Source organism: Eubalaena glacialis, chromosome 1 (genome assembly GCF_028564815.1).
Source record: "Eubalaena glacialis isolate mEubGla1 chromosome 1, mEubGla1.1.hap2.+ XY, whole genome shotgun sequence".
In the NCBI taxonomy this organism is placed as follows: domain Eukaryota; kingdom Metazoa; phylum Chordata; class Mammalia; order Artiodactyla; family Balaenidae; genus Eubalaena; species Eubalaena glacialis.
In genome coordinates, this window is record NC_083716.1 from 212,088,036 (window position 1) to 212,101,681 (window position 13,646).

Consider the following 13,646-nt stretch of genomic DNA (forward strand, 5'->3'; position numbering starts at 1 on the left):
TTGTGATCACCATATGGCCCAGGAATTTAATGCAAATGAAGTCCAGTCTTACGACCTCTGTGACTGGTCACTACGGCTAAGAACCTAAAATCAGAACCTAAAATCAGCACACATTTTCATTGCAATGAGCGGATGCTGGGTATGTATGTGACAGAAAATTTGGAGAAGACACAGTTCTTTTTCCAATACATACAGACAAGTGAGATAAACAGACAAGTAAACAGACAGCTCCAGCTCTAGCGTGGAGTGCAGGGCTGAGGGGAGCCTGCAGGACACCTGTTCAAGAAAGGCCTCAGAGAACCGACAGGTCAGAATCCATCTGAAGGAGTGGAAGAATGGATATTGCAGGCAGAGGGTGCAGCATGGGTAAGAGCAGAGAGGCCAGGACGAACATAATTCTTTCAGGGAACAGGCTCTGTATGCGTGTATATGTGTATATGTGTCCATGCTGGGGGTTGGGGGGACTGCAGGGCGTGAGCTCATAAAGTTAGGGTGTAGCCAGACATGCGAGGGCTTAGATGCCTAGAGAAGAGCCTACCCGCAAAGAGATGAGTGCCTCAAGCAAGAGAAGGGACAGCATTAGATTTGTGCCTTTAAAAGATCATTGACAGCAGAAGGGGGAAGAGACTGAAGAGATGGATAATTCTGGAGATAAACTAGGTGAGAAATGATGGGGCCCTGAACAGAATTTAAATGGTTGCCCTGGGGTTGGAGAGAAATGGCCTACCACAGACAGATTTCTCCAACAATCCACAGGTCATGAAGACTAACAGGAAACGGAGGCCGGGAAGGAGCCTGGCACTGCTCATGGTTTTCCAGCTGGGCCAGTAGGTAAATGAAAGTTCCATCTACTAACACAGGGAATAATGAAGAGGAGTCACCTTTGGGAAGAAAGGGTAGCTCAGCTGTCGGGGAAGAGGTGTGGAATGTCCAAGTGGAGTCATCTGTGAGTCCAGGGAGGAGAGCTGTGTGCCTACAGGTGAAGACATGAAAATGAGGAAGAGCCCGAGATAGTACACATTAGCGCAACAGAAAAGACTGGACACTGGCAAAACAATACTATTAAAGGAACGGCCACAGGAAGAAAGCTGGGAAGAAGCAGTTTGATAGGAGAAAAAGCGGAAGAGCCAGCATCCAGGAAGCCAAGGAAGGAGAGAATTTCAAGGACAAAGAGGGTCAACGGCATCAGAGGCAGAGGAGAGGTCACATAATCCGGGGAAGACTCTCACGAGGCCTGAAAGGTGCCTGCTGGTTTTGGCAAAGGGGAATTCATTAGTGACCTTAGAACAGTATCCAGGAGGAAGAGGGATGCCAGACTGCAGAGGGGTGAAGGACCGTGGAATATTCTTTTAAGAAACTAACTTTAAAGGAGAGAAACTAGGCCATAGCTACAGAAGGATGCAGGACTAAGAAAGGATTCTTTTCTTAGAGATGGGAGCCACTTGGGCATATCTATATGCTAAAATGAAGAAGCTAGTACAGAAGCCAAAGTTGCAGATAGAAAAGTAAGGAAAATGACAGCGCCTGAGCTAGTAAAGGCCTAGAGGAAATGGGATGTGGACCCAGCTAGGAGCTCTTCCAAATACACATTTGTGTGTGTGAGGGTGCATGTACCTATACAAACACTCTGCATTTTCTTAATTGAAATGCTTCAAGTTTCTACTAAAATGTTACGTAAAAGGTAACTACTAATTTCTCCAATGTTCCCTCCAAACTTCAGCATGTTAGGAACGGAAAGCTACAGATTACAGCTACAGTTGTCTGACTTGGCAATCCTTTGGTAAACGGCCTCTTTGCTGCAGGATGGTGCTGCCTTTTGTTTCTGGTGAGGCGGCTGTGTTTAGGGGTTCTCTGTGCAGTAAGTGACCTCACTGTACTGTAGGCCTATTCATCATCAGGTCTGACAGCATTTCGCCAACAGGCCAACCACAAGGACAGCCCTGCTCATGCCAATGCAACTTCTTCTGGTTGGCCCTGACGCCAAAGCCAGAGGACAAACGTGATAAGGAGAGTCAGCTCCACACTTCACTCACCCATCAAGGGAAACTGCATCGCTGGCAGGTGGCACTGTCAAGTTCTCTGATACCAAAGAACAATGAAGAAACCTGCTAAAGGATCATGGAAACCAACTAGCACAACTGTTTCTAGTGCCAACATTTTCTATTTTATCACCTTTAGGATTTCCTGACATACTGAGAAGGTAACTTAGGCTTCATTTATAGATTGTTCCAATGAGAAAAGTAAGAAAAGATGAAAATCAAAAGGGAAAAAGGTCATATATGATTCATATCCCTTATATTACACAGCTGGTACTTGGGGTTAAAAATGCAGAAATAATGGCCTATGAAATCAAAGGCAGTAGTCTATATAAAACAGGTAGGGGGTCCTCTTCTATTTTGGACCAGGACACTGAGTCAAATACATCAAGACTCATTTAACCTGACTAATTTCTGGGGACTTCAACTCAGTTCCCACCAAGCCCTGATGCTCATGAGAGAAAAGGGACTAAGTCAGGCACACCCTTTGCAGGATTTTGATAGATTTAGTAATATCGCCATTTCTCTGAAGCTCAGTTATTTGAGCTGCATAACTGGCATTAAAAAACCGAATGATTAAAATGAAAAAAGTCTGAATGAAAATATCTCAGCACATGTAATAGACAGGCTTTAAAGGAAAGACTCATCTCCCTCCCTTCCTGTGTGTCGTGTGTCTCTGTCTCTCTCTCTTACACACACACACACACACAATAAAAAAGATAACACCAAAGGAAAACCTCCAATTTTGATTCTAAATCATAAGGGTCTAAAGGAAGAATACACGTAGAAGTGCATAAGGAATAATTTAGAAAGGAAAACCATTTATTTATGAAATATTACTGTGTTCTCCAAGAATATGTGCTCCAGGTTAGGTAATCTGTACGGAATTGAGAGGGCTGCGGTATCTTTCCTTTGGAGGGCACATGCACCCACACTGAAATCAGCAAAAAGCACTGTGAAGCATCCTTAGGGAGATGCAATTTGGTGTTCTCGATATGAGCTGCAAACACTTCCTGAAATAGTTACATTAGATTGGATGTGGACAGGACTCGTATGTCCAACCATGCTCCCAGCTAATGGAAAAACAATTTTAAATCAAAGGCAGATATTGCAATAGCAACCCATGTGGAAGAAACAAGCTTCAATCATTTCAGTAGATACCTCATTTTGCTAATCTCATGGGCTGAAAAAGTGGCAAGATTGCATCAGATATTATATCTTGGAGGATAGGTATGGGAAATAAGGGTCTCTTACCGGCTCTTTCAGAAATTGTGCTTAAGTTTCTTAGCAACAATCTAAAGCCTGGAGTAGAAATACTTGGGAAGTAATTTGGGTTGTGATTATTCTGGGGTCTGATTATAAAAGTGACAGATTATATCACATTATAGATCCTAGCTTAAATTCTTACGGTATTCAATGGTTCCAAGAATACAACACTTTTCCTGCCACGAGTTTTATTTTTTTGTTGCCTCTTAGAAAATGATTTTAGATAATTTATAGATTTCATTTAATCTTAGAATAAGATAAAACACTTTCTAACTTTCTGAAGGATTTCTTGGTAAATAAAAAGCTACATGTATATTACAGTAAAATTAATATATAACTTGCCAGAGCTCCTTTTTCAAAGTTTATCAATCTGTTTAGCTTTGAATGACACTTTTGCGGATAGTCTATAACTCCTTTATAGAGTGTTGATATCAGCATATATATTTATAAAATTTGCTGAATGAGATCTCTGGAGAAAATGAAGGAAGGGGGAGGGCCTATCAGGAGATCAGGAGGTTAGATGACTTGAAAACCTTAGTTCTAGAAGTCATCCGAGGGAAAAGGAATTCTTGAAGGAGATAGAACGGTTGCTTTCAAAAACTATCAAAATAACATCCTGTGTTTTAGTAGTTTGAGTCCTGATAGATTCATGCAGCTAATCTGTTGAGAGTAAAGCCCCAATGACACTTTTAATTAGCTAACTTGAAAACTAGCTACAAAGTCTGGCTAATATTAAGTCTTACAGAGAATGTAAAGAGCTGTGTTCATTTACTGAGCTTAAAGAAGTGCTATCTATTTGCTTGAAGTGCTAATAACCACTGGTCTTTAATGAGACTAATTTAGTGATAATATTGTGGCTAAAATGGGCTTATTCTTCTAAAAGCCAATATTAACCAGACTTTGGCTAATAATCAATGGCACATTTGGATCTTAGATTCTGGTTATAAGACATTCCTCATTTGCAGTTCAGAGACACAGCAAATCAAGTCTGTGTAGATTGTGTTTTAAGAACGAGGCTGCCCGAGGAGATAGGCTCTCAATAAGCTAGCCTCCTACATTAAGTGTATTCGAGTCACAAGAGCATGAAATCTTTTCTCTGTAACAGACAACCCCTCCACCTAATACGTCTGACTTATTGGGAGGTAGGGAAAAGAGGAAGTGTTGCTATGATATCTCCCAGCTCAGGCAATCTTTTGTTGGGTACATTGAATACTATCCTCATTTACTTCTTCCCAGATCAAGGGTATATCAGTATGCTCATGCATCAAAACACCATTTTCACTCAGTGATTCATGATGCTTTAGACAAATATTTACCGGCATAAAAAGATGTTCACGATATACTAAGTGAAAGGATTGGGTTAAAAGTGGTATGTACAGTATAAAACCATTTTTTAGGGAAAACATAATCTGCAGAGGAAGCAGTGTGAAAGGATATGCACCAAAGTGGTAAGATAATGGATGACTTTCTTATTTTTGTTTTCTATGATGAACAGTATTTTTTGTAATATGAAAAAACTGTTTGACCCAATTAAGTGGGCAGAATGTTGGTAACAGTACTTTATTTATTTAATTAATTTGTTCACCAAATATTTATTTGCCCTCACTATATGTCAGGTATGGTTCTAGGCCCTGGGGATAGAGCAGTGAGCAACACAGGTAAAAAGCCATGACCTTCTGTCGCTTACATTCTAGTGGAGAGAGCAGGGCCTCTGCACACGGCTGCACAGGCTGAGCAAAGCACGACCGCCATAGCCATACATGATGGCACCAGAGAGGGAGACAGACAAAAATCAAACACCACGTTATGTGGTAATAAGCAGAGAATGAAGAGAGAAAGTGTGGGGCGGCAGAGCGGGCAGTGTGTGCAAAAATTTTAAATAAAGTGGTCAAGGATGCTTCAGTAACGGGACAGCTGCATACAGATCTAAAGGAGGTAAGGAAGCCAGCTACACAACTATCTGGGGAAGACGAAAATGAGCATAGAGACTCACATGGGAGCCTGCTTGGTGTGCTCGAGGAGCAAAACAAGGCTGGTATGACTGGAACAGAGTAAAGGAGGGGGAACGTACTGGGAGATGAGGGCAGAGAGGTGATGGGGAACCAGGCTTATACGTCCTTGGCTTTTACTTGGATTGAGAGGTGACGCTATTAGATAGTTTGAATCAGAGGTGATATCATCTAATGTACACATTAACTATAGCTGTAGCCGGAAGAACAGACTGAAGGGGGAGATCAGTTACCGCAAAAATCCAGGGGAACAATGACAGTGGCTTGGACCCAGGTGGTAGCAGTGGAAGTGATGATTCTGTGGTGATTTTGATTTGAGTGGATATATTTTGAAGGTGAAGCTGATAGGACTTGCTGATAGGTTGGGTGTGGAATGTGGGAGAAAGGTGTTTGGCATGAACAGCTGTATGGGTAGAGGTGCGGTAGGCGGATGGGGGGCCTGCAGCAGGAGCAGTTTGCTACAGGAGTGGAAGAGGGGCTACTAGCTCAGTTTTGGACATATTAAGTTTGAGACGCTAGTGGACATCCAAAGGAGGCTTCACCCTTTGGACTTAGCCTCCTGTCCAGTGAATTCACTAGCCAGACAGACAGCTTTCCCTGGGGGTAACAAGCGAAGGAATGGGCAGGGAATCTTGGTGAATCAGGTGACATTTCTGGGGACTGTTCCTAAGTGCTAAGCAAGCTGCTAAATTTTGCTTGAAGGAAGAGGAGACAAGGAGAGTCTGACAGGATACACACACACACACACACACACACACACTCACTCACTCATTTTTTTCTGGCACTCACCAGGATAAATAATGGTAATAAAAATGGCTGTTTTTACGATACAAATTTCTCACTGTTCAGTAAAGCTGATATTTCAGTGAGAACTAATTCTGGATATAATTATAATTTCAAATAAAATGTGAGACCAAAGACAGGAAAAGGTGACTTAGAAGGTAGAAGAATCACGTTTGGTATTGTCTAGAGATTCCCAAGTCAAGCTGTTAAATTGTTTAGAATGGTCTAAGCCAAGAACTAAACTTAACAAACAAGTAGGTTCCCCCAGAACCATCACAATTGTGTTCTAAGTAACTGGATGGATAGGCGTAATATTGCTTACTGGCCTCGACTAGTGTTGGAGAGAAACTAGTTTTAAATACATATCACAATAGGAACTTTGGATTCACCAGGCACCCAATCCCCAAATCATTTGTTAATGACAGAGAATGGGAAACACTCAGGCATCCACTAATTAATTTCTATAATGTCTTTCTTTGGACTAGATGATTTCACTTCAGCACTCAGAACAGAACATATGACTTAAATCAGGATTTCTGAAAAGCTAGTCCAAACAGCTGGTGTTGGTCTGGTGATGTTTTGTCACCACTACAAGTTTATCACTTGTAGTAATCCAAGGCAAAATGAGAAAAGAAAAAGCATAGTAGAATGAATTTTAAATCTATTTGACTTTAAAAAGTTGTTTCATTGCTGTCTGCCTATTTTTTTTTTTTTTAGCATTACTACGTTCTTTTATGAAATGATGGTGAAAAATAGGTGGATATTTGTTTTAGCAAAAGACATGGATAAGACAACCCTACAGATACCTCTACATTTACAGGTCTATGGAATGGAAAGGTTTGGTAAACACAGACCTAGCGAAAAATGCAATCATTAGCGCTAAGCCAATTGTCATGCCTTGTTCTCCAAAGCTGGCGCTGGCAGTGAGCACAGGAGTGCCTGTGTCAGCAATTGCACCTTCCCACTCAAGGGACATTACTGTCTGCCACCTCCCCGCCTTCCTTCACACTCTCCTAGATGACCTCAAACAAGGCTTCAGAAGATATAAAAGCAGTTCCTTCCTCTGAAGAATCTAGAAACTCCTGGACGTCATGGCCACCAGCAAATGCACTGGGGAAAGCAGCAGCAATTTGAGCGTCAGAAACCCTGGTTCCATGTGTGGACTCTGCTCCTTACCAGCTCTGTCACCTCAGGCAAGTCACGCAGCATCTCAGAGTCACAGTTCTTTCCCTTCTTTGTAAATACCATCTGTCTAACCCATCTGAAGGGCTGTTGTAAAGAGCAAATAATATATCGCGATATTTACGGGAAAGTACTTTTTAATTGATTAAATCATAATTATCTCACATGGGCCCAGGTACCATCATAAATAAATGAAATGGGCTGAGGATAAGACAAGCAGGGCAGCAACATATTATGTACCCAATGCCAGTGGGTTTGGGGAGAAGATAGGAGGGGTAGAGACAATGGGACAGTGCAGAGTCCAGTATGTAAAGCTGATTGCTGCATCCAGGAATGAGGGAAGCTTCTGTGTAATCAGAGCTTCTGATTTCTTAAGAGAAACCAGAGAGTTTTATTTTGTGTGAGCATGAAAACTCCTAATTATTTAAATGTTAGCTACTATTTTGCAACTTTAAAACCTGGTGGGGGCCATCCCTGAAAGGCCAAACAAAACATGTCTGAGGGCCAAATCTGGCCCCGAGGTGCCCTTTTGTGACTTCTGATTTACACACGTACCCCACTATTCCTGTGTTCCCAGCTTCTCTTAGGGTCTCTCCTGAAGACGTCCTTAATGGCTGCTGAGCCGGATGCGTCCTGGCAGTGCAAAGATCTTCCACAGAGTACTTCATGCACCTTTACATGTGGACACTGTAAATAATTTTTCTCTTGAAAAGTTAAATAGGTCTCGAATCAATCCAGCAGGGTCGCTCGCCATCTGGGAGTCCTCAGAAACGGTGAATGGTCAGCACTATAAACATTTTAGATTTCATGGAAGATACTGACTTTTTCTAAACTAATCACCCCTGCCAGTCAAGATTTGCAGTATGGGTTCAAGAACAAGGCGTTCATTTAACAACAATAACAAAAACAGTGAAGATAAAAACCGGACGGTCATCGTAATGATAGGCCTAAAAGCCAACTGTGACTTCCCTAATAAGGCGACGACCAAAGTTGTCTCCCTGGCGGTTGAGCGCCAATACGATTAATCAGTCTGTTTCCAGTTTCCTCATGACAGCAATATTAACAGTTTGCTTTATTCTGTTTATATGGCGCTGACAGGGCTTCAGCATGTTGGGCCTACTTGCTGGAGATTAATGACAACTTTTATATGGAGGTAAAAACCAGGCAGGGAGAGAATGCCTTTTACGACTAGATAAGAACTGGATTCTCTTGCTCTATTTTTGTTCCCCTGTTGCTCATCAACTCCTCCCTCTTTTAACTTCTATCAAGGATACGTATGGTTAGTTGTGCCCAGCAGGTCCTTCTCACTGTTTAAACCACCCCACTCTAGATGTGGTACCCGCAGGTGAAACAAAGGGAACCTTAAGTATTGTTTTTGAACAAGCTTATCATCGCTAAAAGTACTGTTGGCTAATTTTGTTTTTAAAAAGTCAGATTCCATATAAAAGTGAAAGATGATTGATAGGCAAGAGATGGCTTCTGGTGACAGGAATTTTAGCATATGAGGTGGGCAATGGTTCCTCTTTGTAGCTATGGTTATTTTTATAGACACTGAAGACAGCGGAATTAGCAAGCATGGCCCAGCTGTAAGAAGTATGGACATTCCAGAAAAATCTCTTAGACATATTTCACTAAATAGTCATATTTCAAAATAAATCAAAAAGATTTCTAGCCTCCCTCTAACTCACCACCTCCCCCCAAAGTTATGAGTACTGCTTGCTACTGGTATACTTTTCTCTGTGCCAGGTTGGAGAGCATGGTAACCCCAAACATTATGTTAACAGTATATAAATATAGAGAAACTAAAATAACATTAAAAAAAAAAATCAATCACCTCCTCTAGGGCTCTGTAGGAATCACTGTCTCATTCTTTGCTCTTAGGGAGCCTTAGGGAGCCTCCTGCTCCACCTATTTTTATGCAACAAATGCTTAGATAAGTACATACCGCAAACCCAGGAACCGCAGGCCCTGGGCCTGGCTGGCCCTCCAACCCACTTCCTCTTGCTCACCCCTCTCCTGATATAGTGAGTAGCAGGAGAAGGGGCCTGATTCCAGTAGGCAGAGCCTCAGGGGTAGCTTTTAAGGGGAATCTTTTAACAAAGATTTTAAAAGCTAGAGACAAGAACAGTCTAGGATAAGAAAGCAGTATTAATAATAATGGTATCTGTAGAGTGTTTACTATGTACAAGCACTACTGTAAGCCCTTCAGTTGTAAAAACCCATTTAATTCCCACAACAGAATGCACTGAGGGAAGAGTTAAATAATTATTTGTGTTTGAAGTGCAGTGTTTGAGAGAGTAGAACAATATACTGGATTAGATTGGGGCAGATCTTTAATTCCATACTTGTGCCTTAATAATTTGTCTGATGCAAAGGTTCAACTGGAGAGGAAAGAAACCCAAGTGAGACAGAAAGTTAGAAGGATACTGTAATAGTCCTGAGACTGAACCAGGGGAGTGCACTGGAAGTGAATAGGAGAGGAAAGATTTGAGACTTATCCCAGAAACAGAAATTTTTTTTGGCTGATTTGGTTTGTTCTTTAGTTGATTTGTTCATTCATTCAACAATTTCTGAAAGTTTCAGATAGGTCAAACACTGTGCTAAGTGACACGGGGAAGTAAGAAAAAGAAGAATTTGAAGATGACTCCTTCCTCAAAACTGGGCTACTAGCCACTGCTCAGTGGTCTGAAGTGACACTGTAACAGACATCCATCTATCACGCATCCCTCCTTCCATCCATCCATTCAGTAGTTACTGAATACCCACCTTGTGCCAGGCACTACACTACATAACGGTCATGAACAAGTCCAGGAAAGAGAAATGAAGGAAAAGGAAAAAAAGACTACTATTTTCATTCTCACAGCCCTAGGAATGCTTTTTTTCTGGAACTTCCATTCCTTTCCTGGTGGTCTGGCCATAAGGCGCAGTACATGGTGGTAAACCACCAAACTGCTGGAACAGCATAGGTATTCTTAGTCATCCATATGAAGAGAGGATCTGCTATTTAATTTCTAAATGTGTGCCCAGATCTGACATATTTAACCAAAGCAAAACATTATATCATAAAGGTATCTAACATGATTCCCATGTGTGGATTTTAATATCATTTAAAAATATAGGCACAGGAAAAACCAGCTCTGAGCAAAGCCAAAAGGTACTGAAAGTAATAGAACAAACATACTTTCAATGTTAAAAATCTTGTATCTAGTTTAGTTGGTGAATTAGTTTGAGACACATAATTTTACTGCCTTTCAGGCAAAGCCCTGATCTTTTAAAATTAAGATTTGCCTAGACTTTACAAGAGTAAATCCTGACCACTTTCTAGCGCTTTCTGAAAAACAACTAGGTAATAGAATGACTACCACTGAGAAGTATTTTGCTTTATGGCAGCTGCCTTTTCATTATTATTTTATATGAGAGCTTGTCTAGATATTATGTATCCCTTACCATCTACATTTAGTTCTTTTCAAAACGTCTCTTCAGATGCCTGGGGTTTTGTCAGTTTCTTTGGATCTTAATTGGATTTCAAATAGCAAATGATATCACTTTCCAAAGGTTCTTATTCACATAGGCTTGCCTCCAAAAATCATGACTAATGTATGCCTTTAAATTTCTATTAAAAAAAAAATTAAAAGGTATGTTTAGGGACTTACGAACACCATCAACAATTATTTCAAGTATAAGCTAGTTCATATATGCCAAGGGTGAGAATTTAAATGCCAATAAAACCTAACTGTAAAAGAAGGAATTTGATGAGAGCAGGCACATTTTAACTTCACTTTTATGTTGAGGATCTGAGCCTGGCATGGACTTGTGTGTTCCATAAACTCTGAGATAATCAAGCTATGGATAAGCAGCCTATGTCAATGTAACATGAAAAGGCAGAATCCTGGGCCTTTTCATGTTTTGTGATTGTTGTTGGTTTTTAATGCATTTTAATTCCAGCTCTACAGCCTGCATCATTTACCAAGTTCGCTTCTGTCTGCAAAATAAGATTTGAATAACCACCTACTAATTTCCCATTGAAAAAATGTTTCTAAGTTATGAAATATTTCAAACATGCTTATTTTTTCCTGATGATAATAAGAACTGAACTTGAGGGAAATATAAAACACTACATAAGTGATCAATGAAGACACTCCCATGAATATTATCTCAAGTTAGCCTACAGGTAAAGAGAGGTCTTCACCATTGTGGGAACTCGATCCATGGGTTAAAAGCCTTCAGTTACGCTGAGATATTATTTTCATTGTGCTTGGCTCAACCGGATAGAGGTCCTCGGAGGAAAGAGCCAAAGATGAGTCCGGAGGGAGAGCCACAGAATTCGAGATACTCCACGTTGTAAAGGCCCTTGGAGATCCTCTAACCACCCTCCCGGGGCGGGAAAAGAAAAACAAACCGGAGCCGTCTGACATTTATGACTTACCTGCGGCGCAGATCCTCGGCCACCGCTGCCCGGCAGCTGAACAAATAGGCTCGCAGTGATTTCAGCCGCTGCCGCAGGCGCACCACGGTGGCCAGCGGCTCGGCGTGTCCGTACAGCATGGGGTTCTCCTGCTGGATGTCGATCAGGGGCTCTTCGTACACGTACTCCAGAAACTCTTTGGCCTGCTTAGACACCTACAAAAGAAACTGCTCCATCAGCTCTGGCGAATCACCCGGCTTTCCACACCTCATCCAACCAGGAACCACAGCTTAAATATCAAAATAACATCATCTTCTGAACACAGCCAAATGAAAAAGCCCATAGTGTAACGTATAAGTATAAAGTGTGGCTTTTCTTTCTCTCTTCCAGAAATGCAATTGGTAAAAGTAACCTGGGCATTGAAAGGAATTCATTAACTCTGTATGTTGATCATATGACTGCATAAATCTACACGTGATAAAATGACACAGAACTATACAGACCCAGTATACCAATGTCAATTTCCTGTTTGTTTGTTTTTTTAATTGTACTATAGGTATTTAAGTTATAACCAGTGGGGAAAGTAGGTAAAAGATACATAGGACCTCTCTGTATTATATTACCTATGCAACTTCCTATGAATCCATAATTATTTCAAAATAAAGAGTAAAAAAAAAAAAATTCATTAAGACTTTTTTTTTAACATCTTTATTGGAGTATAATTGCTTTACAATGGTGTGTTGGTTTCTGCTTTATAACAAAGGGAATCAGCTATAGGCATACATATATCCCCATATCCCCTCCCTCTCCCACCCCTCTAGGTGGTCACAAAGCACCATTACTACTCTTAACAACAATGCTGACTTTAAAAACTAAAACTATGTGCACATATATGTATATATAGTCTATAACACTTTTTATAAAGTAGCCACTTTAAAAAGATAGGTCAACCATGCACATACTACAAAATTCAAAAGGAATAAAAGGATCTCTCCCAAAAAAGGGGAAAAAAGGATATTATATGCAGAACAGTGTGCATAGAAAATAGGCTCAAACACACACTTTCGTAAGCAGAAAAGAGTTGCTCTTATTAGAACAGCTCTGAGCTTAGGCTGACTTTGGCCAATAGATCCATCCAACTCTATATCCACTTCTGGTAGTGGATATATCCATCAAGAGTATGAAAGTTGATTTTAAAATGTCATTGTCATCCAAAGAAGTAAATAGAAGAAACACATCTGAGATACAGAGGGAGGAGCTTAAGTAATGCATAACCCGTGGGTAGTTTGGGGGAATCTTTGCATACCAATTCACTGATACTGAGGACGTGGACCTCTCCACAAAGTTTCCACCAAAACCTCTCTAGTACTGGGAGTAAGACTGGAATTCAACATAAACAAAACAAACAACTTTGCTTATTAAAAAAACGGAAAATCCACTGTTCCACACTCTAGGCTAGAAGAATATTGATGAAGATAAACAGGATACAGTCCCTACCCTCATGAGATTCACTGTTGAATATAATAAACAAATAATTAAAGCAAAAAATACATGTAGCACGTAGCCTGTCATCTGCCACAAAAGGAATATGGATGAGGTCCACTGGGAGCTTAAAGGAGGGAGACAGCAACCGTGCTGGGGAGAAGGGAGCTAGGAGCCAGGGCAGGCCTGGCAAAGCAGGTGACACTGGCTCAAGGTCTAGAAAGATAAATAGAAATTCACTTGGTGGGTAAGGATGGGACAGAGGAGAGTACAACAAGCAGATACAACCACAAAATCTATCAATATGTACATGTGATAACGAAATGTATGCCTATTGTAGGTTGAGTAAAAACACATGTTTATGAAATTCAGTATTATTTTCTTTATTGTAAAGCTCATACAAAAGTCTATGTTCTTATAGAGAAGCAAAAAAAAAGCATCATTTTTTTTTCCCTAACAAAAGTTATTTTTTCCCCTTATAAG

General features: G+C 40.7%; 1 protein-coding gene across 8 annotated transcripts in view; it reads right to left on the bottom strand.

The window, feature by feature from the left end:
- Positions 1-13,646, bottom strand: part of PLEKHM3 (pleckstrin homology domain containing M3) — a 182,254-nt gene that overhangs the window by 86,799 nt on the left and 81,809 nt on the right. For all 8 annotated transcript variants that reach the window (XM_061204312.1, XM_061204302.1, XM_061204321.1 and 5 more), the window contains one exon: positions 11,703-11,896. In XM_061204312.1, the coding sequence (XP_061060295.1) occupies positions 11,703-11,896 (194 nt within the window). The remainder of the gene's footprint in view (positions 1-11,702; positions 11,897-13,646) is intronic.